Source organism: Myotis lucifugus, unplaced genomic scaffold, assembly GCF_000147115.1.
Source record: "Myotis lucifugus unplaced genomic scaffold, Myoluc2.0 scaffold_662, whole genome shotgun sequence".
Classification (NCBI taxonomy): Eukaryota; Metazoa; Chordata; class Mammalia; order Chiroptera; family Vespertilionidae; genus Myotis; species Myotis lucifugus.
The window spans coordinates 296,089-321,887 of NW_005871710.1; the positions used below are offsets into that span (position 1 = coordinate 296,089).

At 37.3% G+C, this 25,799-nt stretch overlaps 1 protein-coding gene across 3 annotated transcripts in view; it reads right to left on the reverse strand.

Annotated features, from left to right (window-relative positions):
• Positions 1 to 25,799, reverse strand: part of ARHGAP21 (Rho GTPase activating protein 21) — a 98,772-nt gene that overhangs the window by 15,474 nt on the left and 57,499 nt on the right. For 2 of the 3 annotated variants that reach the window (XM_023746369.1, XM_023746368.1), the window contains exon 2: positions 3,364 to 3,456. In XM_023746369.1, coding sequence (XP_023602137.1) covers positions 3,364 to 3,371 — 8 coding nt within the window. In that variant the 5' untranslated portion in view covers positions 3,372 to 3,456. Of the gene's footprint in view, positions 1 to 1,427; positions 1,507 to 3,363; positions 3,457 to 25,799 lie in introns of all 3 variants that reach the window. The other variant, XM_023746367.1, reaches the window with a different exon arrangement.

The window sequence follows — 25,799 nt, forward strand, 5'->3', positions numbered from 1 at the left end:
TTGCTTTCTTTAAGACTGTCATTATATATTAAAATAGTAAGAATACTCTGAGATCAATAAGTCATGATCACATTAAAAATGTGATCACTGTAAAAATGACCATGTATTAGGGCATCTGTGTAACTAACAGATTACAGTGGGGCCTTGACTTACGAGTTTAATTCGTTCTGTGACGGAGCTCGTAACTCAAATTACTCGTATGTCAAATCAAAAAGTGAACGAGTGAGACACAAGATGCTGGGCTGATGTTGTGGCATTCACTGTGACGTTCGCTGTGCCAACTAGTGGTGGGGTATCTGAAGCTAGCTCGTAACCCGAATTTTAGCTCGCAACTCGGCTCGTATCTCGAAAAACTCGTTAGTCAGGACACTCGTAAGTATAGTCTCAGCCATCGTTAGAGAAGCTTGATAGACATCTTTATAAAGTAAAAATCTTCAACTTAATTACAGACAGGTGGGGATGGATAATATAAGGCACTATATAACCCAAAAGTTAATATTTCTTAATTTGGAAAAAACGTACAGTAGTGATTATCTAGAAATTGGACCCCAGATTCATGCATACTCTTGACAGAAATTCAATATGGTAACCTCTTTGGCTTTCAATTTCTTTATTTGTAATTTTAAAAAAATTTCTAGGTTTGTGGTAGATAAAAAGAGTGTAGGCCTAAACCATCTTTGAGGTCTTATAGATGGTCACTCTACAAATATTTATTTAGCTTTAGAACTCAAAATTCTATCATTCTGTACAATGCAGGGAAACAAATGGATTAAAAAGATAATTTCTAGCTATATTGGTTAAAACAAATGAATAAATTTGAGCCAAGGAATATTATTCAATAAGCTATTTAAAGATTACTAAGAGGTTTTGTTTGTTTTTTAAATACATTTTTATTAATTTTAGAAAGAGAGAAAGAAAGGGAAAGAGAGAGAGAAAAACATTGATCAGCTGCCTCATGTGCCCCACCTACTGGGGATCAAGCCTGCAACCTGGGTATATGCTCTGACAGGGAATCAAACCACCAGCCTTTTGGTGCATGGGACGTGCCCAACCAACTAAGTCACACAAACCAGGGCAGTCAGAGGTTTTAAAATCAATTATGTATGCATTTATTTATATATTTTGTAAACAAATTAACATTTGTCACTTCAAATAAAAGTGGGAAACTTACAGATAATCTAAAGTGCATGCCTGTTAGACTCTAAACGATTTTAATCACATGTTTGATAAAATTGTCAAAGCAAAGCTACCAACTAAGCTATCCTCAGGAGTCTTCCTGGCAACTCCCAAGTGCGTTATCCACGTTAAGAGAAAGCTCCACATCACACCAATTTCCTACAGAAGTACAATGTTGTATTCAATCTACTTGCTCCACTGATTTATAAAACCCATCTTTAGCAAAATTAATTGTATTTCAAGAATCTTACCTGTTCTGAATTAAAGCAATTACTTGGGAATAGGTCTTTCCAATAACACTTTCTCCATTGACTTTTATAATTCGGTCACCTTCAAAGAAGATTTAAAAAAAAAAAATCACATGAAGAATTTCTAAAGAAAGTCACTTCTGAATACTTTTGAAATATGCCTTGAGTAACACAATTTTTTAATGTATCCTTGCTCATTAAAAATAAATCTAAACTTTAATATATCTGGCTTCTTATGAAATACTAGAGGCCTGGTGCACAAATTCAAGCATGGGTGGGGGCCGGCTGGGGGAGGGGGCCATGGGCAATTGGCCGGCCGGCCGGCCTCGCCCCCTGGTCAAACTCCTGGTCTAGAGGACAATTTGCATATTAGCCTTTTATTATATAGGATAGCCATGTTTTAAATAAGAGGTCCAGTCATTGATGAATTTAGACACCTCAAAAGGTATAGTCACTGAGTGGCCATAGCTCTACTATTTATGCCTCTATCAGCTATTTTCTGAGTTGTAGTTTTCCTGTTTACTCTGTCATTTGTGATAGAAAAACATTATTCAATAAACTTAAACCTGTTTTAGTACCTTGGTGTCTAATTCTATATAGCTGATTTACTTGTAGTATTCTCCCAATCTACTGAGTTTATTGATTAGCACTGTATGACAGAACCTAAATATGGATATGTACATGGTTTAATGTGTTCTTCATTTTAATAGGAAACACATTTTGATTACTCAGAAAAACTCAGGGGAGTAGAAAGAAAAATATTGGGGAAAAAAGGACAGGCAAAAAAGGAATAAAGGAAAAAATGTCCTGTGTATGTGCTTATCACAGTATCACCTCAACCTGTGAGGCTTAGAATGTGATGGGCGATACCTTCTCAGAAATGGAATCCCATATGTGCACTGACATGCACATTATACATATTAATGATATTGAAATTAGGCTTACTTTAAGTGTGATGAAAGAGACAATTAAGGTAAGTAATAAAGGTAGGTAACAGTGCACCCTAATAAATCTTAGCAATGACACTCACCACTGATATTTGAAATTTATCTGTAGCTGAAAAGACATTTTATTCAAAAGCTAATAAAATATAGTTTTTTACTAATACCCATTTTAAATTATTTCATGTTCAAAAACAAGAGAAAAGAATAACTTTTTAGAGTGTACATGAATATAAATGAAATCTCTACTTAGTTTTTATTAAAATCACAAAACATTTTAGAACAAACAGCTATCAGATTATATTCACTGATACCTACAGATGAGGCTAGGCTTGCACTTTTTGTGGTGCAAATTAATTCAGATGAGGTACTTTCAGAACTACAAGATCCAAGAAGATTATTTCAATTATGTCAACAAATACCTTCATCATTTTCTTACCTTGTAATCCTTTGTCAAAATGAATGTGTGCAGCCTGGCTGGTGTTGTCAAAATAAAATGTGTGCAGCCCAGCCGGTATAGGTCAGTGGTTGACCTATGAACCAGGAGGTCACGGAATGATTTCTGGTCAGAGCATATGCCCGGTTGTGGGCTCAATCCCCAGTGTGGGGAGTGCAGGAGGCAGCAGATTAATGATTCTCTCTCATCAATGATGTTTCTATCTCTCTCTCCCTCTCTGAAATTAATAAAAATATATATTTTTTAAAAATGAAAGGTGTGCAAAATAGGTTCTTTGAAAGGGCCTCTGAGAGTCCATTATCTGAGTGGTAACCCAAACTGCCCACAATTTATAATTTACATTAAGTTATTTCTGTTAAACCCATCTATTTCGGTACCAAGAAACTATCAATTAGGTTTTAAAAAATAGTAATAATAGATGTGAAGAAAATGAAGAAACAGGCAAAAGTATAACTAAGGAGAAATTAGGAAGTGAAATATGGAAGAAGAAAAAATGGAGTGAAAAAGAAATAAAAAGGTGTTGTGTAAAGAATATCAGCACCTGTGCATAATCCGGCCTCAAAAGCAGGTCCTCCTTCTTTAACCTGCTTAACAAATATGGTGTCCATTGGTTCCAAGCGGTTTCTTTGTTTTCCTGTGGAGAGAAAATAAAGCCCAAGGCACAGTTTAATTTCACAATATTTTATTGAAATATCAAAATGTAAAAAGTAATTTAATTGAAACAATTAAACAAAGATTTTGAATGAACTATTAAATACATACCCTAAATTTGTATGCTAAAATCATAATTTAGGAGTTTTCACTAATTCAAACGATTATTTTGCTTCTCCCATAAAACAATAGTAATAGTGTCCATTTACTGGGTACATTCTGTATGAAAATTACTACACTAAGTACTGTGCACACCTGAGAGCTAATTTCCATAGCAAGTAAGTATGACTATCACCATTCCATCGAAAGAGGAAACTGAGGCCCAGAGAGATTAAGTAAATTCTCCAAGGTCATAGGTAGATTACACAGGCACTACTCACTACTGTTTTTTAACCCTGCCTTGTGCTAAATAAGCTTTGTTATAACAATGAATAAGGCATAGTCCTTCTCCTTTAAGGATTCTGGTGGGAGAGAAACATTCAAACAAAGAATGGCACTATAGTATAAAACACATACAGTCCTGACAACGAGGAGCACACGATCACCTCTGTGAGTCAAGTATTTCACAAATTGCTGTCCATGAACCATCTGCAGTAACATCTAAGGTGCTTGCTAAAAACCAATGTTCCTGGGTCCAATCAGAAACCTGCTGGGTCAACAAGTGTTCCAGATGATCCTTACACATACTAATTTGAGAACAACTAACAATTTCAGTAAAATAGAAGCCAAGGAAAAATTCACAGATAAGAGGACATTTAAGCCAAATGATAAGCATCATGGTAAGTAGGATGGGGAACAAAAAGGGAGACACACACAAAAAAAGGGAGACAGTGGTTCTCAGATTGGCCCCAGACCAGCAGCATTACTCTCCTCAGGGAACGCGTTACAAGTGCAAACTTTTGGACCCCACTCCAGATCTACTGAGTCGGAAACTCTGAGGTGACTGTGAAACACACTCCAGTTTGAGAACCACAGCCCTGACCTTAAAGAAGAATATGACAGACACATCATGGAGTAATAGAATAATACTTGTTAAATAGCAATGCTGGGCAGAAAATGACTGGATGCAAATATAAAGAATTCATAATGATTGCCATATAAAACTGAATTTTTATTATCATGGTGTATCACAAAGGTGGCCCAAAAGAAGTTTCCCAGGAAAGGAATATTGATCAGTAGCTCCCCTTTCATACTTAGTTATTTACTCTGAAAGAAGTCTTCCTAATTAGTGAACGACTAACTCAAGTACTAAAAAAGCAACAGGGTTTAGTGAAAATTGCTTGTTTTAGAAGCCAGTAGACATGGATTCAAATCCTTACTTTGTTATTTGATAGTTCAACTGCCATTAAGTAAACATTTTTACATAAAGAAATAATTACTTTTTTTCTATAATATAGATAATTATTCTATGTTTTTATACTCCTCAGGGGGTTCTCAGAAGACTTAATGTGGTAACATTAGAATGCTCTCGGCATGGCATGTAATTGGAGTAATTCCTCAGTAAATGTATATTTCCACTCTTCTTTGCATATAGCTTAAATGAGGATGAGTGTCATATTTTTATGTTCTTATTAAAATTTTGAATGGTTATAAAAACACACTTTCAAAATCCAATTTTAAATACTTTAAATCTACATTAAATATATATCAGATATCTTCCCAAGGAAATTCCATACAGCCTTCTCTCTATATTCAGATAACATGAAAATATTGTGAATCCTTTTGTCACTTCTGATTAGCCATGACAGTTATGACAGACAGCCATGAGTGCTTTCTCATGAGGTTTAGGAGGAACAAGAGAACTAATAATAGTCAAATTCCTACCACATAGAAGAATGTCTTAATTCTTAAAGTACTTGGGGACTAATTATATCTGCAACTTAATTTTCAAATGGTTTGAGGGGGGAAAATAAACCAAGATACCCACACACCCAGACGCAAACATGGATAAAGCAAACATAGCAACATGTTAATTGGTGAATCAAGAAGCTATACTTTGAAAAAGTTTTTTTAAAAGCTGGGGGAATTTTTCTGTATATGCCATGCTTTATTTTCTTTCATAAAAGCTATCACTCACTACCTAAAATTACATTTTTATTTGCTTACATATTGGTTGTATGTCTCTCCCACTAAACTGAAGAGCAGGGATTTTGTCGTGTTCCCTTATATCCATGACACCTATGACAAAACCTGACAGAGCAGGCATTCCATAAGTCATTATTCAATTAATGGGTAAACTTACTAATTCTCATGAGTCTTCACGATGGGTGCTGTGATCCCAATACCACACTGTACTGCGGAAGAAGCAGAGACTGACTACTTGCAAAGAGACAGAGCAGGGATTTGAACCCAGGGTGGAATGCGAACATGGTGCTCCATGCTGCTTCAAAAGGAACTGAACTACTTATTCATTTGTCAAGCTTTACGGAATACAAGTAGACAGTCCACTTACAATTAACTAGAAAGGATGCAAATACTTAATGCTAATCAAATTGGTAATCAGGCTAGGTCCCCCTCTGGCCAACTCAGCATTTACAACTGGTGGCATTAGGTAAACCATGTATTTTCTCTTGGCTAGAGATTTGAGCGTTTAATAAGTTTTGTTGTATCAAGTCATTGCTTGCATGAAAAAATTTATATAATAAAAAAGAAGAAACATTTTCTTATGAATGTCTTCTAGTCTACTGTGTCCCAAAGGTGATAACACCAGACTTAGTTATTTAAAAATATAAAATGTCAACGACCATTAATAAATTCTACAAAATAATAAAAAGTTGGCTGAGAAGCAATGTAGTGACCTTTTAATTTTTGATAGAAAATTTTACTTATACCGAATAGATGTAATCCAAAATAATTTGATTCTAAATTCAATAAAGGAAATGCTAATTTTGCAATGATACTTGTGTAAAAAATGACACTTTGCCAATGACAAGTCCCTCAATGAGTATGCCTGAAAACATATGAGTAGACTAAATAAAATATGAAATAGACTAAAAAAGAGCCCAATCCTATAGCAAGCCCTATTATATCTGTTGAAACCTATACTTTTGATTCTTGTTTCTGGGCTTTCCTTTATGGACTTTCTCCAAAATTCTGACTTGCTATTGCTACCTAGATATCACCTTTACCACAGAAAAAATTTCCCACAGATATCCATTAATTACAGGCTGGGTCACTAAGAAATATATGTCTCTTCAATTTCCATATTCTTTGACTCCAAGTCTTGAGTTAAACACTTGTTTCATTAATTTGAACAGTGTTGTCTTTTTAATATTTGCTCTTTGCAATTCTACTGGAATTGGAAATCCATGGTATCAAATTTAAAGTGTATTATTCAATCTCTTGTGTCTTAATTTTTTGTAAGTCAGTTTCTAGATATGCAAAAGTAAGAGCCTGATCCTGAATTCTGGCAATTTACCAGGAAAAATGACTCCTCGCTTCTGTATGACAATTTGGCAGAGTCAGACGGCTTCCCTGGCAATTCTTAGCAAAAGCCTCTTCAATTCTACATCTGTATTTTATAATTTCTCATTATTTTTAAGAACACAAAGGACATTTTAAATACCTTACTCATGTGTCATTTCCTTGACCTTATCAAAAGAAAAGGAAAATGTTTCCTTTTAGCACCTACATGTAATTAAATCTTTCTATATTTGAGAAAAAGGAAGTAAAAATACAATGATCTTACATGGACAAGAATGGCTAAAATGACCAAGTACAGACAAAGTCTCATTTCATGCTATTTAATATACAATTAGTAAAGATTTAAACAAGAGGACAAAAAAAGCATACATGAATTTACCTCAAGTTGAATATGAGACTTTGAAATCAGAAACCATGCACACACTTTTATATTATAATAAATATAGTCAGTATGGAGAAAAAACATAACTGAATAAAACAATAATATATGTAGGGTATCCAAAAAATGCATACAGACATTTTGAATAATTATAAAGGCAGTATTTTTTAAAATATATTTCATTTTCAAAATTGAGCTATCAGTTGTTAAAGTGTGTGTACATTTTTTTGAGACGCCCTTAGGTAGCAGCTGCCAAACAAACATTGGATAAACAAGCAGGTAGGCATGATTTTTATTCTCCATCTCCAGTATCATGCAGTAAGTAGGTCAGAGCGTGGGCCCTGTGACCTGACTATAAGGTTTAAAATCTTGGCTCTACTCCTTATTTTCCAAGTAGGATTTCCAGATTCCACAATATTTGGCACATACTTGTATTAAAAATTATTAGTTGTCTATCAGAAATTCAAATTTAATCCACAGCCTCCTGTATTTTATCAGGCAACCATATCTCAAAGTGATTTTAGACAAATATTTATTTATTCCTACCTAGCAAGGTTGCTCTCAGTATTAAACACAGATAATCCATTAAATGCTTACATAATGTCTAATACAAGTAGATATTTAATAAATGTTACTTATTACTATGCTTGTCTGATGATAAACCTTCAGAAGGTCTACATATAGATCGGGGGTGATCAGGGTCAGAGTGCTCATCACACAGCAAGGGCTGGATAAAGACTGGTTGAGGTGGTATACAACCTCAACTGTCACACTATGGGAAAGTCTAGGGATGTTGATCAAAGGGAAAAAAAGACTAAAGAAAAGAGGTAGAAAAGTAAGAAAGACTACTAAAATATTTCCAGCAGTTGACAGGAACTATATACACACCCACTTTCAAAGAGACTGGGGTCTAAATCCAGAGTGCTTCATCTTTAGACCTTGGGCTTTGTCATTCAGAAAGATAATTTAAATCACTAATGAACCCTCTTCTGTGAAGAGTGCTAAAGTCAAAATCACCTGCAACATTTAATTTATTTCAAAATTAAAGAGCCCTATAATGAAGTTCCATAGAAGAATAGATAAGCCTAGGTCAGGGAACCCTATAGTTCTGGGGACAAGAGAAATATATTTCTTAACAGATTGAAAAAATATATCCATTACACAAAGAAATACCCATATTTTAACCAAAAGTAAAGCAGTAGAAAATAATGGCTATCACTGAGATTAAGCTTTTTCTCCCCCTTCTCTCTCTCAGAGTTCTCAAACATGCTATTAAAATTTTGTAATGGGAATAAATTTTCTCTGCTTTTATTATAAGTTACTTTTTGGGTATTTTATTTATTAATTTCTTTGCTGTAAAAAAACAACAACTCTATCTCTGTACAAGAGAAGGCAGTTGAAATTAAACTGCTTCAATGTGAGTTATAAATTAGCCCTGGAAAAAGTATACTCTCCACAAAGTGGAGAGCTGAAGAGGCACATCACGTAATAGAATATTAGAGCTCCAGGCATCAATTATTTAAAGAAAATCAATTAAATAGCTACTGAAATTAATATCTAATTTCAGGCCAAAAATAATTGAAACTGTAGCGGAGATTAAAATAATATCAAAGTTAAGTCTGAATGATAAAAAATCTGTACTTCCCATGATGGATAATAGATTGCCACAATAATAAGGGGGCATGTAGAAGAATTTATTGAGCATAAGTTAGGAATTACGGATCCACTAAGGCAAAAAAACAAACAGGAGTAATAAGCACCAAATTCAGGCTCATGATTAGCTCTGAGGGGAAAAAAATGTGGAGAGTGGTATAAAATATATGCTTACAGTCATGCCTAGGAGCAGGTGGGGGAAGACATGTATGAGAGGCATGGATGAGAGAGGCACGGAGGAGAGAGGCTGAAATGTTAAGATAACAAAGATAGATGGCAAGCATTTAGACGTTACATTTTTTCCCTATATTTTCTGTTTGCCTGAAATATTTCATAATGATTATTTTTTATTGTTGAAAATAGGCTTCTAATTTTTATTGTGGAGGATGGATTTACTGATGGGAACACATAATTATCTTAAGAGCTTAATAGAGACACATTGCCTAACATAAAAAGCCCCTAGGTTTCATACGATAAATACATCCTAGATGATAAAGAATTAAGCAGAACCCAATTTCAGAAGACTAGGATGGCACATTATTAGGTACTTTTTCCCTCTGATAAAGGGCAGAAGCACTAAGGGGAAAAAAAATACACATGCCAGCTTATTAAATCTAGGCGCTCCACAAATTTCCACTTCAGAGGCTCCCACTTCCAGGGTGATGGCTAGTACTTTAAATCCCCCAAGTCTCCAATCTACTGGTTTTAACAATTAGCAGGAGCTTCAGACCCAACATTCCAATAATCTCTGGACACTGTCAGTAGAATGTCACCTGTCAAGTCTCAATCACATTATATGCATTATAAGCAAAAACATTCTCTCTCTCTACTCAACCTGATTTTCAAGTAATACCAAATAGGGCAAAATGAAATAAGGAAATCTGTTAAATATTTAAAAGCAGACCATGTTCTAACTTAATCATGATAAACTTGCTTTCAACCCACACCTTTTTTTTTTTTTTACTTTTTACTATGGAAAATGCCCAATGCACAAAAGTAAAAGGCAGAATAAACCCCCATGAATACAACTAATTATTAAAAATCTATCAATTTGTTTCATTTACACTACTCTTCATTTTCCTAAAACATTTTAAAGCAAGTTCCAGATATCACACCTATTAATTCATAAATACTTTAAATATTCAAGTATGCAACACTAACAAATAAGAATTTTACTTTTTTTTTTTAAAAGGAAAGACAACAACTACATACTCTGGAAACCTCCCATGGTTCTCCAGAGTATGTAGTATTCTGCTCAGGGTGGATAACATAAGCAGACAACAAACCCAATCCTACATTCAGTTTCCTAAATGCTGACTCAACATTAAGGAAAAGCAGTAAGTCATGACAGGGAGATGATAGCACCAAAAGCTAAGAAATAAATTTAGAAAGGTTTCACATGTAAAATCACAGTAGTCCTAAATTAAATTCCCAATGAAATGCTCAGGCTATGTATTCAAATTCAATGAGTTCACATATGCAAGAGAACAAACCCTCCATGCAAATCTCCAACACATAAAATAGTGCCTGGCATATAGTAGATGCTCAATTAATATTTACTGCTGGCAGGTTCAAATTATAGCTCTGGAAATGCTAGCAGTAAAACTGCCCCAAACCAACTCGGAAATTTGTTTCAAGAACAGAACCACTTGTTGTACAACTGATCTGTACAAGTTCCTTCACAGTAGAAAGAAAATGCTGCCACTTAATTGTAATTTGAGTACAATACCACTAGGTGTCAGACGTGAAACAAAATGTTCTGGCATTATAAACTATCTGGGCAACAAAGACTCTAGAAAGGTGCCTTTCATTCAAATACTTACTAAGCTCTGACCATGTGCCAGGTGCCAATTATCCTACAATGAACAAAACAGTCCTGAGATCTGCCTTCTGGAGTATTTCTTCTCTCTAAATTAGAGTTTCAGGAATTTCACAAACTATGTATCACACCTAGATTCATAGCCCTGTTATTCCTGTTGCATTAGATTAATTTCTCTGCAAACCCAGAAAAAACTATTACAGTAACTAAACACCAGCAACTATCTTTCCATCTCTGACTTTACAATCGCTCCACCCATTAACCCATTAAACTTGCTCCTCAACTTTATCATGACCTTCCTATCCCTTTAGCCCTCCCTGTTCTCCAAGACTACCAGTCTCCCTCCAGAAATCACTTTCTTTCTTACTAAGATTACCCATGGATCACTATTTCAATAGAACTCACCAATTACCTCAACTTCCTTTCCCCCTTGACCTCGCAAAGCATTCAATTTGCCAACTCTAACTGTGGAGAATTCTAACCATGTGCTGCCTGCTCTTGTTCTTGGCCTGCTACTACCCTCATTTCCCACCCAAATTCATCGACTGAGAGTTTTCCAGTTCAGCTAAGTTCTTGACACTACCAGTGATGGCGAACCTTTTGAGCTCAGAGTGTCAGCATTTTGAAAAACCCTAACTTAACTCTGGTGCCGTGTAACATATAGAAATTTTTTGATATTTGCAACCATAGTAAAACAAAGACTTATATATATATTTTTAAATATATTTTATTGATTTTCTACAGAGAGGAAGGGAGAGGGATAGAGAGTCAGAAACATCAATGAGAGAGAAACATTGATCAGCTGCCTCCTGCACACCCCCTATTGGGGATGTGCCCACAACCAAGGCACATGCCCTTGACCGGAATGGAACCCGGGACCCCTCAGTCTGCAGGCCGACACTCCATCCACTGAGCCAAACCGGCCAGGGCCAAAGACTTATATTTTTGATATTTATTTTATATATTTAAATGCCATTTAACAAAGAAAAATCAACCAAAAAAATGAGTTCGCGTGTCACCTCTGACATGCGTGTCATAGCTTCGCCATCACTGAACTACTCACTAAAGCCTCTTGCTTATATTTTAATTCCCATTCCTTCAAGGTTGCCTTCTGGAACTTGCTATTCCATTCTGATTTCTTCACACCATTTGGATAACCTTGTCTCTTACTTCACTCTATCTCAATTGCTGTATCCTCATTTCCCATCCAAATTATTGCCCATCCTTATTTCCTCTTGTCCTATCTCAGGTGAGGATTTGGTTATCAGCCTTCTTCCGGACCTTGCTCCCCTAAATCATCTCTTCTCATGTTTAAAACCTCAGTCAATCTCTATTCCTCTCTCCAGATCTCACAGACATACAAGTTTCCAAAGCGTTAAAAAATAACAACAACAAAAAACTTCTCCCTATAATTCTACATAGCTATCATCTGTCCTTCTCCATCCCTTCAACTTCATACTTCCTGCAAGAATAGTTTATACTCACTTCTCCTCATTTTCTTCCCTTCTGACTCAGGAGATCTCAGACACTGACAAATGCCCCCAAGGGACATTTGCCCATCCTACACTCCCATCCCATGTTCAAAACCACTAATACTTGGTTCTCTCATCCCTTCTGTCCACTGTACTGAACTCTTCTCAGTAACCTTACCAATGTGCTACTTGTCAGGTCTGGTCCAACAGTATTTTCTAGTCCCCATCCTAACGAGTTCTCAATAACAAATAACAAAAGTTATCCACTCACTCCTTAAATTATCACCTCTTAATTAGTAAGTCACCAACTCCTCTTGGTTGTCCTTATACCTTCCCAAAATTCCCCTCAGATTTCCTTTCCGATTTTTCTTCCTGACCATCTCTCTGATGTTGCTTCCCTAGGGTCTTATCTTTATCCTGTATGTCTTCATGATCTCTGTGTATGGCTCCATTTACAATTAGGACTTAATTATCCTATACAGTGGGGCCTTGACTTACGAGTTTAATTCATTCGGAGACTGAGCTCGTTAAGGAGCTCGTTAACTCAAATTACTCTATCAACTCAATGCAAAAAATTGGCCAAGAGACAGCTGGTCTCTCAAAAAACTCGTTAGTCAGGACACTCGTAAGTCAAGGCCCCACTGTATAATAAAAGCCTAATATGCAAATCGACTGACCAGCGGAACGCTATAATGTGCACTGACCACCAGAGGCAGACGCTCAATGCAGGAGCTGCCCCCAGTCCGCAGGCCCCAGGCCAGTCAAGGTGGGTACCAGTGGGGGGACCTGATCACCCCACCCGTTGCCCTACAGATCGGCCCCGATCGCCAGCCAGGCCTAGGGACCTTACCTATGTATGAATTTCATGCATCAGGCCTCTAGTAACATATATAATGATGACTTCCAGATCTACTTTCAACCCCTATGAGCTTCACACCCAAATTCTGAAGTAAGTACTGAACATTCTACAAGTATCTGAAATGCAACTTATCCCAAACTAAACTCATTTCTCCAGCAGAAGAGGTGGGTATGTTTCCCCTCCAGTATCCTCCAGTTAATGCCACCTCCATCTATCCATTCATTCATATCCATTTATTCATGCCAGAAAAGCTAAGCATAATCCTCCACAAATCATCTTTGACTGGTGACATATAATCCATCCCCAAGTCCTACCCCCCAATCTAGGTAGAGGTGACATCTGTTCTGGAATACTGCTCTTCCTTCTTCCTGATAAAATCCTATTTATCTGTCAGCACCACAAAGAACACCCCACCTGAGGGCCCTTCCCTGGTGGTTGGACGATTCCCTGGGCTGTGATCCTGTAACAACTGTACATACAGATTTTGCACTCATGTAATTATTTTGTACTTTCGTCCTCTACCAGAGTAGGAGCTTCTTGAAGCCAGAGCCTGTATCATATATATTCATAAAGTATGCATGCCAGAAACTGTTCTCGGTTTTAAGAAAAAAGTCATGAACCAATAAACTTCCTGTTCTACATTCCAACGACGACAGACAAATGTTCAACAAGAAATGATTAGTGTATGAGATGGTGGTAAGTGTTAGGGAGTCTTAGTAAGCAGAGTGAGAAGGAAGGAAGAGTGAAAGGCCGGGCTGTAATACTATTTTTATGAAACGATCAGGTGATATTTGAACAACTATCTGAAGGAAGTAAGGTGGGAGGTCACACTGCTCCCTCCCCAGTAATTAGTTTAGTGAATGGCTCGTGGCAGTGACTCAACAAATGTTTGCTAAGTGAATGAATAAACAACCGGAAATGTATTTCTAGATTTAATATATTTCACATTCACACCCAAATATTTCTATTCTGCTTTTACACCAAAGGCAAAAAGTTCTCTGTTAAACTTCAGAGGCTGGAACCATAACTATTATTTATTATATTATAAAAAATTAACTTTATATTACCCAGAAATATGAATCACATACTTTGAATGCAGACTATCAGGAAAAACAACGGGACTATCCAGCCAGGTGGTATCTGTTCATGGTCTCAAGTTAGGGAGCAGCTAGGAAGACAACTCAAAGTCACCTAATTAATTACAGGTCACCTCTGAAACAACGTTTTCTAGAGAGAAGTTATTTCCAGAAGACAGTCTAGAACACTAACACTCCGGCCAGGTCCTTTCCTGGACTTTCTCCTCTTCCTGCCCAACAGTTCAGTATCTCCACTTACTGTTCTGAAATCCTAGATTTCATATTTATTAAAGGTTTAGAACCCTTAGATTTTTTTTAAAATCTCACTCAGTTTTTACTCTGACAAGGTAACTTCAACTCACTGTAACTTACAAAGTCTTAAATCTACTACAAAAACTGGATTTCTGGCTAGGCCAATTTTAATCTAATCAAAGTGCCTTCATTCCACATTACTGTAAAAATGTTTCCTGGGATTTTCAAAGTGAAGTGTGGAAATTATTTTTTTGGCTCCCATTTAACTTGACTACCTTCCTAGTATGTTTTACAAAAATGATGCTCAAATTTCTACTGAAGTCCAGAAGTATTATGTTGTGATTATTGTTCTAGCTTACTTACACATCCAGCAGCTACGTGAAAGAAGATTTCTAAATTTAAAGTGACCCGAACTGTGTCAGAAGGTGGCTGATGGAGAGAAGTGACAGGAAGGGAGGAAGGCAGCAAAGACGAGCTTTTCCTCGACAGCAGAGGTACAGACACTAACATGCTAACTTTCGGGCTTCGGGCACAGTCATTTTGGAGCAGTGCCAAGTCTAGGTGGTGGCACCTCCCTTTACTCAATACCTTGAATTCAGCAAATACCTGAGCTCCTACTGTGTACCAGCTGCTTACTAGGCACTGAAAATTCAACATTAAAAGACAGTGTCCATCCTTAATGATCTTTGTTCTCAAAGTGCCACATAAAAACTTTTGTTTCATAAACATAATAGATAGTCTGGGAATGTAGGGAAACTGTACTTTGCATATTCTAATGACCTCTGGGCAAGAGATAACCAACCCCTTATGCTTGTGTTTCCCAATCAGGTTGGTGCTGCTGCTGCTGCTGCCGCCTCCCAGGAAGAATACTGAGGAAGCTGAGATCTCTACTTGCTTACCGCAGAGCATGAACAATCACTCAGATTAACTGTCTCCAAAATATGGTTTCCTGGGATTTTCAAAGTGAAGTGTGGAAATTAGGAACAGGGCTTATCTACATTTTCACTAATTGTAAAATATCAAACAATCTACTTCATCTTGTATAAAGTATCATTTCAGACATGTGAAAATGGCAATCCCTTTTCCCCCAAGTATCTCTTTTTCAAGCAAAGTTTCAAGTTCTTTCAATCTTTTCAAAAAATATATTCATAGTTTCAAAATTTACATAATATCCTTGCCATCATTGTCCTTTATATCTGAGGCTCCCCAGTGATCTAACCTTAAATAGAAGACCCTAGAGCCCATCTATCAAGTGAAAAGGAACAAAGTAGGTATATTGAAGTTAACTTGTTACTAGCAACATACAGAATCATTTATTATCTTTGAATGTATATGTGTATGAATATATGTGTATATGCACATAAGCTTAAACATTTTTACATTAGAAAACATTGCCCACAATAGCGAACTACAAATAACTTGGTGATTTTATTATAACTATGTTCATAAATTATTTAAAGGCATTTTAACAAGACAAATACATGAGCGGCAAATCATCCAATGAAGTACCAAGGTATTAGCAAATTTAGTATAAAGAAATGCTTAATTTATATTTGAACCATAGTGTATACACATACATGCCTAGCTACCAGAAAATTACACTCCAAAATACTATTAATATCAACAATGTAACATATGTCCAGGCTAATGAACACGAGCTTTCATTTTAAGGGCTTCTACATCCAGCAGGCAGAAGAAAAAGGCCCAGTCCTGTCCAGCTAGGAGTCTATCAGGAGACTCCCCCCACACTTAGGAGTAAGGTAACTGGAAATAATGGTCCTACCCCCAGAACTTCCTTAGTGCTGTACAAAGTAGGGAAGGGAGAGAGGAAGAAGAAAACAATCTCTAAGACATGGCTATAGGCCAAACTTTACATTGTTATGTAGGCCAAATCAAGCAATAGCCTGGCTCTGGATAAAAGAAAATACCAATCAACTTGAAGAACAGCATTTTTATCCGAGATCTCAAAGAATTTCCAGTAATAATTTCTGAAGGTCACCAATCATAAAATGGTCAAATATACACAAAAAAACAAAACAAAAAAACAACAACCAAAAAACCTGCTCCAAGCTAGAACAGGCAGAAAAAAAACAGAAAAAAGAAACAATCCACGAAGACTCCTGATAATGGAATTACCAGACTGATTATAAAATAACTCTGCTTACCATGTTTGAAGAAATTTGAAAAATAAGGCTAAAAATAGTAAAGCGCAAAGTGTAAGAAGTGATTGAACATGTTTGGTGCAGTACCCTAAAAAAAATTCTTACAATAAAAATTTAAAACTTAAACAGCTAAGAAGAAAATTATCAAAATATATTGGAAGAAATTATCAAAAATGTAGTCCAAAAAATAGAGAATTTTGGAGCCATGGGGGATAGAGTAAGAAAATCCTATCTAATAATAGACAAACATGGTAATTAACTGTAACTTCGCTACCCTTCCCATTGGCTAATCAGCAAGATATGCAAATTAACTGCCAACAAAAATGGCGGCCAGCAGCCAGGCAACTAAAGCGAACAGGAGGCTTGCTTGCTCCTGTGACGGAAGAAGCCAACGTTCCCCGCCTGCCGCTGCCAGCCTCTGAGCTTGCACTCTAAGAAACTATGTTGCAAATATAGAAGCTAAACAAAACCCAGAAACCTGCTTTCATTCAGCCGGGATCTCAGAGCTGGAGTCGCAACAAAGTTTCAAATACAGAAGATAAACAAAGCCCAGATACCTGCTTTCAGCAGCCGAGGTCTCAGAGCTGGAGCCGAGCCTCAGAGCTAAAGCCAGCTCTCAGCTCCAGTGACAACCACAGAAGGTAAATAAATCGCAGAATAAAAAAGAAAAAAAGAGAGGTTGGGAGCTTCAGTCACCCGCCAGCCTGAAAATGGCCCTCAGCCCCTCACCTAGACTGGCGAGGCACCCCAGTGGGGACCCCCACCCTGAAGGGGGTGTGACCAGCTGCAAACAGCCATCATCTCCTCACCCAGGCTGGCCAGGCACCCAAGCGGGACCCCCACCCTGATCCAGGATACCCTTCAGGGCAAACCAGCCGGCCCCCACCTGTGCACCAGGCCTCTATCCTATATAGTAAAAGGGTAATATGCCTCCCAGCACCGGGATCAGCGGAGCCGCAAGGCCTCCCAGCACTGGAATCAGCGGAGCCGCGAAGCCTCCTGGCCCCTGGAGCAGCGTGACAGGGGGCAGTGCCCAAACCCCCTGATTGCCCTGTGGCTCTGTGTGTGACAGGGGGCGGGGCCACAACCTCCCTATCCGCCCTGCTCTGTTCGTGACAGGGGAAGGCGCTCCAACCCCCTGATCGGCCCTGCTCTGTGCCTGATAGGGGGGAGCTCCCCAACCTCCTGATCGGCCCTGCTCTGTGTGTGACAAGGTGCGGCACCCCAACCCCCCTGATGGGCCCTGCTCTTTGTGTGACATAGTGTGGCGCCCTAACCCCCTCATGGGCTCTGCTCTGTGTGTGACAGGGTAGAGCCGCAACCTCCCTATCGGCCCTGCCTTGAGTGTGACAGGGGGAGTGCCCCAACCCCCTGATCCGCCCTGCTCTGTGCGTGATAGGGGGGAGCTCCCCAACCCCCAATGAGCCCTGCTCTGTGTGTGACAGGGGGCAGCGCCCGAACCCCCTGATCTGCCGGCTCTGTATGTGACAGGGGTGGCGCCACAACCCCCTGATCCGCCCTGCTCTGTGCGTGACAGGGGGTGACGCCGCAACCTCCCCATCGACCCTGCCTTGAGTGTGACGGGGGAGGCGCCCCAACCCCCCAATCAGCCTTACCCTGAGCGTGACTGAGGGTGGCATCACAACCTCCTGATCTGTCCTGCTCTGTGCATGACAGGGGGCAGCGCCCCAACTCCCCAATTGGCCCTGCTCTGAGCCCGACCAGGGGCTGCCGGGCAGGCACCTAGGGATTGGGCCTGCCCTCTGCTACCCAGGAGTGGGCCTAAGCCAGCAGGTCGTTATCTCCCGAGGGGTCCCAGACTGTGAGAGGGCACAAGTGGGGCTGAGGGATACCCCCCCGCCAGTGCACAAATTTTTGTGCACCGGGCCTCTAGTATATATATAAAATAAGTTTGTGAGCCCAGAAGAATTAAAGAGAGCACTAGGATACAGAGGGACAAATAATATATGAATAGATTCTGGACGAGAATTTTCTAGAAGGTGATAGACATCCATCCAAAGACACAAGAAGCTCAAATAATTCCCAAATAAGAAAAATAAAAATAAACTCTCATCCAGAATTCGTCATATTACTAAATGGCCAAACACCAAAGACATAAAGAAAATCTTACCAGCAGATAATTTACAAGTTTGCCTTCAAAGAACCATTAAATCAAAATATGACTTCTTACTAACAAGAATAGAAGGCAAAAGAGAGTGAAATATTATATTCTTCAACATGCTGGAAGAAAGTATCAACCTAGAATTCTGTAGCAGCAAAAACATATCTTTCAAAAATGAGGGTAAAACAAAGACCTTTTAGGAAAAACAAAAACTGAATTAAAACACAACATAAAGGTAACATGTAGGTAGGTGGAGAATAGAGTTAGTAACATGTTCCAAGATCCTTACATTGTTTCAGAGGAGAATAAAGTGTTAATTAACATTAGACTTTAATAAAGTTGCTATTTTAATTTTTTAGAAAAAACACTAAACAAATGGCAATATATCATTTAATCCAGAAAGAGAAAAGAAATTTAAGAAAGCCAAAATAAAACAAACAAAAATTTCAAAATAGGAGCTTAAACAATAAACATATAATTAATTATATTAAATGTAAACAAAAAAATTTTTCCAAATATAACTATGGAATAAAAGAAAGTATATGTGAATCTGATAATCATCTATCAAGAACACTTACAATTTTAAAAATGTGTAATGGTCCTAGCTGGTTTGGCTCAGTGATTAGAGCATTGGTCGTGAACTGAAGGGTCCCAGGTTCAATTACAGTCAAGGGCAAGTACCTTGGTTGCAGGTGCAATCCCCAGCCCTAGTTGGGGCATGTGCAGGAGGCAATCAATTGATGTGTCTCTCTCATGTTGATGTTTCTTTCTTTCTCCCTCTCTGTCTCTCTCCCCCACTTCCCAACCTCAGCCTTCCACTCTTTCTAAAAAAAAAAAAAATCAATGGAATCTTCGGGTGAGGATTAACAAACCAAAACAAACAAACAAAATGGGCAATGGACTTAACTAGACACATCTCCAAAGAAAATATACAAATGGCCAACCACCACATGAAGATATGCTCGACATCATTAGTTATTAAGGAAACAAAAAGCAAAACTATACTAAGATCCACTTCATATTCACTAGGTTGGCAGTAATACAAAAACAAAAAATAACAGGCACTGGTGAGCATGTGGAAAAATCAGGACCCTCAAGCACCGCTGGTGGGAATGAAAAATGGTGCAGCTGCTGTGGAAAACAGTTTGGCAGTTCCTCAAAATGTTAAACATGGAATTACTGTGTAAGGCAGCAATTCCAGTCCTAGATGTACTCCCCAAAGATTTGAAAACAGCAACTCAAACTAATACTTGTTTACACATGTTCACAGCAGCACTAATCACAACAGAAAGTTGGAAAAGTCTAAATGTCCATCAATACATGTATGGATAAGCAAATTGTGGTATATACATGCAATGGAATATTATTGAGCCACAAAATGAAATTAAGTACTGATACATGGCACAATCACAGAAACCTCAAAAACATTACACTAAGTAGAAGAAGTCATACAAAGAAAGGTTATTATTGTATGATTGCATTTATATGTAATATCCAGACTAGATATGTCCATAGGAACAGAAAATAGACTGGTGGTTGCCAAACACTTAGGAGAGGAGAGAACAGTGAATGACTGCTTAATGGATGTGGGTTTCCTTCTGGGGTGGTGAAATGTTTTGGTAGAAAAGGTAGTAGACACACATTTCATACATATCCTTTAATTTTGTACTAACTGCCATTGAACTGTTCACTTTAAAATGGTGAATTTGTGGGGGCGGGCTAGAAGGGATCAATGGGAGAAAAAGGGAAAATATGTAATACTTTCAACAATAAAGATTTAAAAAATAAAAATAGCCCTAACCGGTTTGGCTCAGTGGATAGAGCGTTGGCCTGTAGACTGAAGGGTCTAGGTTTGATTCCGGTCAAAGGCATGTACCTTGGTTGCGGGCACATCCCCAGTAGGAGGTGTGCACAAGGCAGCTGATTGATGGTTCTCTCTCATCAATGTTTCTAACTCTCTATCCCTCTCCCTTCCTCTCTGTAAAAAAATCAATTTTATATATATATATAAATAAATAAATAAAAATAAAATGGTGAATTTTATATTATGTGGATTATGTTATGTATAAATATTTTTCTAGACAAATGTTTCATTTATCTTTGGCAAATTCCTATGAGTGCCTTTATCATTTCATAAAAATAAATGAAAAATACCACCAAAAAATTAGGTATCAAAAATATAACTGAGCCCAGCCAGTGTTGCTCAGTGGTTGAGCGTCAACTTATGAACCAGGAGATCATGGTTTGATTCCCAGTCAGAACATATGCCCGGGTTGCAGGCTCGATCCCTAGTGTGGGACGTGTAGGAGGCAGCCGATTAATGATTCTCTCTCATCACTGATGGTTCTATCTCTCTCTCCCTCTCCACTCCTCTCTGAAATCAATAAAAATATATTTTAAAATAAATATAACTGAATCAAAGATGGAAATCAATTACAAATAATAAAGTAATGATGCTTTATCCTTAAGCACAATACACTTAAGCCAATGGTACATGTTCAATTACAAAGATGAAAAAGAAAATTAAAGAACAAGTATTAAATGCTAATACTATGTTAGCAAATTGTATCTGAAAGTTGAATTAGGGATCTTTTAATACTCCTTATCTTTCAAAGGAACAGACCTTCTTTCTTACATGTTTTCAAGAATGGATTATGTGAGAGTAAATAACTTTCTGAGAAGCCATGGTAGAAAGTGACAGGAAACTCTAGAACCAGACTGCCTGATTTTGTAATCCAACACTGCCACTCGCTAGTTATGCAAAAACTCTGTGCCTCAGTTTCCTCATCTAAAAAATGGAAGTGATAATATTAAGCCCAGAAAGTTGAGAGGATTGAGTGAATCCATGAAAAGTCTTAGAAAACTGTCTGACATAATATAAACAGCTGCCACTGCTGCCACCATGCTATCACCACTACCTACATTCCCACCAACCACCACGAACACAACCACCATCAGTCCTACTTCCTAAAATATGTTTGAGACTATTTTAGACATCTGTGGTTGTTCTACTGAAAAATACTAAAAAAATAAAAATGTGCAACTAATGAGAATATTTACCTAATTACCAGTTTAAACCATCAGTACAGTTAAAAATGGATCCTAAGGGGTTCAGTTAATGATCCTTCCCAAAGACATTGGAAGAGATCCTCGGAGCTCAGCTAGTACCACTGCGTTTTAGAAGGAAGCATGCTCCTGACACCGTACCACTGCACCATAGCCTTAAACCGGCCCACAATAAGAAAAGCTTCTTACAACAAAATTTTATGTCCATATTTTATGTTATATTAATTTGAGGGAATAGATTTTCAATGTTAATGAAAATTAACAGCTTAAAATATACCAAATTTTCTCAGCTTACCAGAATTTCCTCTTCATTAAAATGAAGAACATTTGACCTGTACAGCTGCTATAAAATGAAGTGGGTCAATTAGATTTCTCTCTCAGGAATTCAGAAGTATTATAATGAGAGAGGAAGGAAAAGAGATATATAATAAGGGTTGTACCTTATACAGAAGTCAACTCAGGAGAAAATCATGCATAATCAAAATTAACTGTGAAAGTCATTCTAATCATCCCGTAAATACTGTAGTTTGAGTCTTTGAAAGATAAGTGCCAAGATTTTGTTGTTACTCTGTATTTAGTAGCTTTTCAGGTTCAAATTCTGTCGTTTCCTGGGTCTCAGGTAACACTTGACTTTGAATTTGGAGATGCCCTGTTGGTTTTTAGAATTAACAGATCTTTCCTGAGCTGGTCTGAGGGAGTTTCTATTTCCTGCCACTAAAAGAACCTTGGTTATTAGAAAACTCTAACAGGCTACAGAGCTCTTTAGTCAGGAATAGGATGCAATTATTAAAAAATACAAATTTTTACTACTGAGAAAATTTATAGAATTCCCAGTTACTTTTTGTTTCTACTAATGCGTGACAGAACATTTTATTACAGTGATTTTCAACTGGTGTGCTGCAAGAATTTTAAAACATGCAATACCTGACTATTTATAGTCAGGGGCAATGACCTCTTTGCTCTTAGATTGTCAAATAAAAAAATAAGAGCCAACACAACACTAGCCATCTGCTATGAATGAATCAAAATTATACCTATTTTTTTGTCAGATCGGCAAAAAATATAACATTTTTTGGTGTGCCGCAGAATTTTAGTAATTAGTTTGTATGTGCCATGAGATGAAAAAGGTTGAAAATAGCTGTTTTAGAACACTGGAAATATCCCTACAACTAAGTTGGAGAAAACTTTTACTCATGGAAGAAGATAAATAATAGTAATTACAACCTTTCAATTATTTCTATCTTGATTATTTATGAATATCTGTTCCAAACAGTTAAGGACAACAGGATGTCAACAAATAGCAATTATCCAAAAGCAACTATCATCACCAAAAACATTTTTCTACCTTAATGGCCTTTTTCTTGTAAATGTTATTTTCATTACAGTACAAAAAACTAACCAACAAAAAAGAAAAATAAATTTTAAAAAAACACAGTAAAGTTATATAGGATATAAAATACATAATAGAATGGGAAACTGGGTAAGGAAAATAATCAGAAAATTAAATGCCAAAGAGATTCCACTCTATTGCCAAAAGGAAAGAACACCAAAACAAAACTTTGAACTGTTTCAGAATTCTGGCATTACAACAGGAGCTCTTAGGAGTTTGAATAAAATTCTGGCAATTACTTTCTCTCCAGAGGTTCTAGCTTTAACTCAGATCATTACACTGGATGCTGGAATTGTGTTTAATTAAAACAAAATTCACATAAAAGGATTTCATAATCTGAATATGCTTGAAAATACTTTTAAAAGGAAGTGAGATTATAAAATCAAAATTCAGTTCAATTAACATAATAAATTATATGCAGTCTGTCTCTCAATAGATTGCATTCTAAAAACTGATTTATTAAGAACTGTTCAGAAGTCAGAAGTTTTTTTTCATATAGAGTGTGTCCTGGTGATTAGTCAGTTTTGTTGGAATGGTATTATGAACACTATACTTAAACTAGGTAGGCCTCTGTGCACTACTCTCTGACCCCCCAACTGCCAACTGATATAACAAGAGCAAACCTGGTCGTGGAGGACAAAGACAGACAGAGCACTAGTGATTCCTAATCCCATTAAACTTCCTTCCCAGGCCCAGTGCTAGCCAGATATTCCGAATTGAGGAACAAGTGATGGTTGTTGCTAGATGTTCAGGGCCTCTAAACTTGGGATATCCCTGACTGTTATGTGACTTCTTCGTCCTTAGGTATTCACAAATATGGATCAAGTTTCCTTGTTTTTAACTTTCATAAAGCAGAGTGTTAATTTCATAACATTCTAAACATATCCTATATTTTCTTACTAATTGTTGACCCTACATAAGTCAAACTATGTTTAAAGACATTTTTGAAACAAAATTAAGTAAATGAAGGAGACTTAAAAATAAGTCAACAAGCCCTAACTGGTTTGGCTCAGTGGATAGAGCATCGGCCTGCGGACTGAAGGGTCCCGGGTTCGATTCCGGTCAAGGGCATATACCTTGGTTGTGGGCACATCCCCAGTAGGGGGTGTGCAGGAGGCAGCTGATTGAGGTTTCTCTCTCTTTGATGTTTCTAATTCTCTATCCCTCTTCCTTCCTCTCTGTAAAAAAATCAATAAAATGTATATTTAAAAAAAAAAAATAAGTCAACAAAGTAAGATAGCAGAGTAAAAGGAAGATGGACTTCAAAGTTAGACACACCTGATCTGGGCATACAAAGCTCTGTCACTTAGCCGTGTGGTCTTGGACAAGTAAGTGTCTTTAAATCTTTTTCAGCCTCAGTTTCCTCATCTACAAAATGGGAATAATGTCTCACATCTCACAGCATTATTGTGATGACTAAGTTGGGTAATAACATATATTAGGATGCCTAATATAGCTAAGTCCCCAAAACAACTTGTTTAGGTACTCTTATGCCTTTTCAAACATTCTCCTTAGAAAGAAAATGCACGATGTTCTGTACTTTACAAGGATCTTACTTTTGACGAGCCTTTGCTTTGCCAGGAGGTAAGATGCTTAAATTTGTATTTCTTTTATTTTAAAGCCTTAATTTTGTTGTGTTTATTTTAATTCCTCTACTAGTCTTTTAAATTATTGATTTTAATTTTTTGTTAACCTAGCCTATAATTATTTTCTCCTTCATCAATTATATCCCTGATGTTAACTTTTTATTACATTTCAATTATCTTCTATTATTATATTGACTCTATATATTTCTTAAAATGTAGCCTTTTCCTTACTCATGATTATTCCTTCACCAACAACTGGCAATGCCAGGTAATTTAACCCCAAACTATATCAGTAACTCAATTCAGATCGAAATTGAGTTGTAAGGGATACAACTTAAAAGATCACTGAAGATGTGGTCTTGAGTATCTGTTCTTCTAAATGGTCTGAATATTGTCATTGGATCAAGCCAGACTCTTGGAGACCTGTACGGTTGGACCACACAGTTTTGGTGTCCATCACTGTAATCCGGGGCTTCTCAACAGCAGCACTATTCACATTTTGGGTCAAATAGTTCTTTGTTGTGGGGTGCTGTCCTGTGCATTATAGGACATGCACCATCCCTGGCCTGCTAGATGCCAACAGCATAGCACCTTCCCCCAATTGTGACAACCAAAAATGTCTACAGGTGTTGTCAAGTATCCCCTCAGGAGCAAAACTGTCTCTAGTTGAGAAGCCCTTTAAACTGAACTGGACCTTGGGGTTTTGAAATCAGCTTACATTGAAGGATCTGTTTAAAAAAAAAAAAAAACACAACAAGAAACAGCCATATGAAGGAATAGTATTGAGGATACATCTACTGTATTACTCACTGTTTCCCATTATGAGGGCCCATAGGAGAAATCTATCTCAGACCTCAGTGCAAACAGAATGTTATTTTCTTCTGGACAATGTGAATCCTTACCTAATCATATTTTCTTTTTCTTTGCCACTGGAAAAGCTCAAAAGCAAATATAGAGCCCATCTTTGGTAACAGTGTAGAATCCACAGCACACATTAACATGTACTAATCTCCCGAATATCTGTTTGATTCATTCTTTTTACCATGAACTTATTTTCATCTTACTAT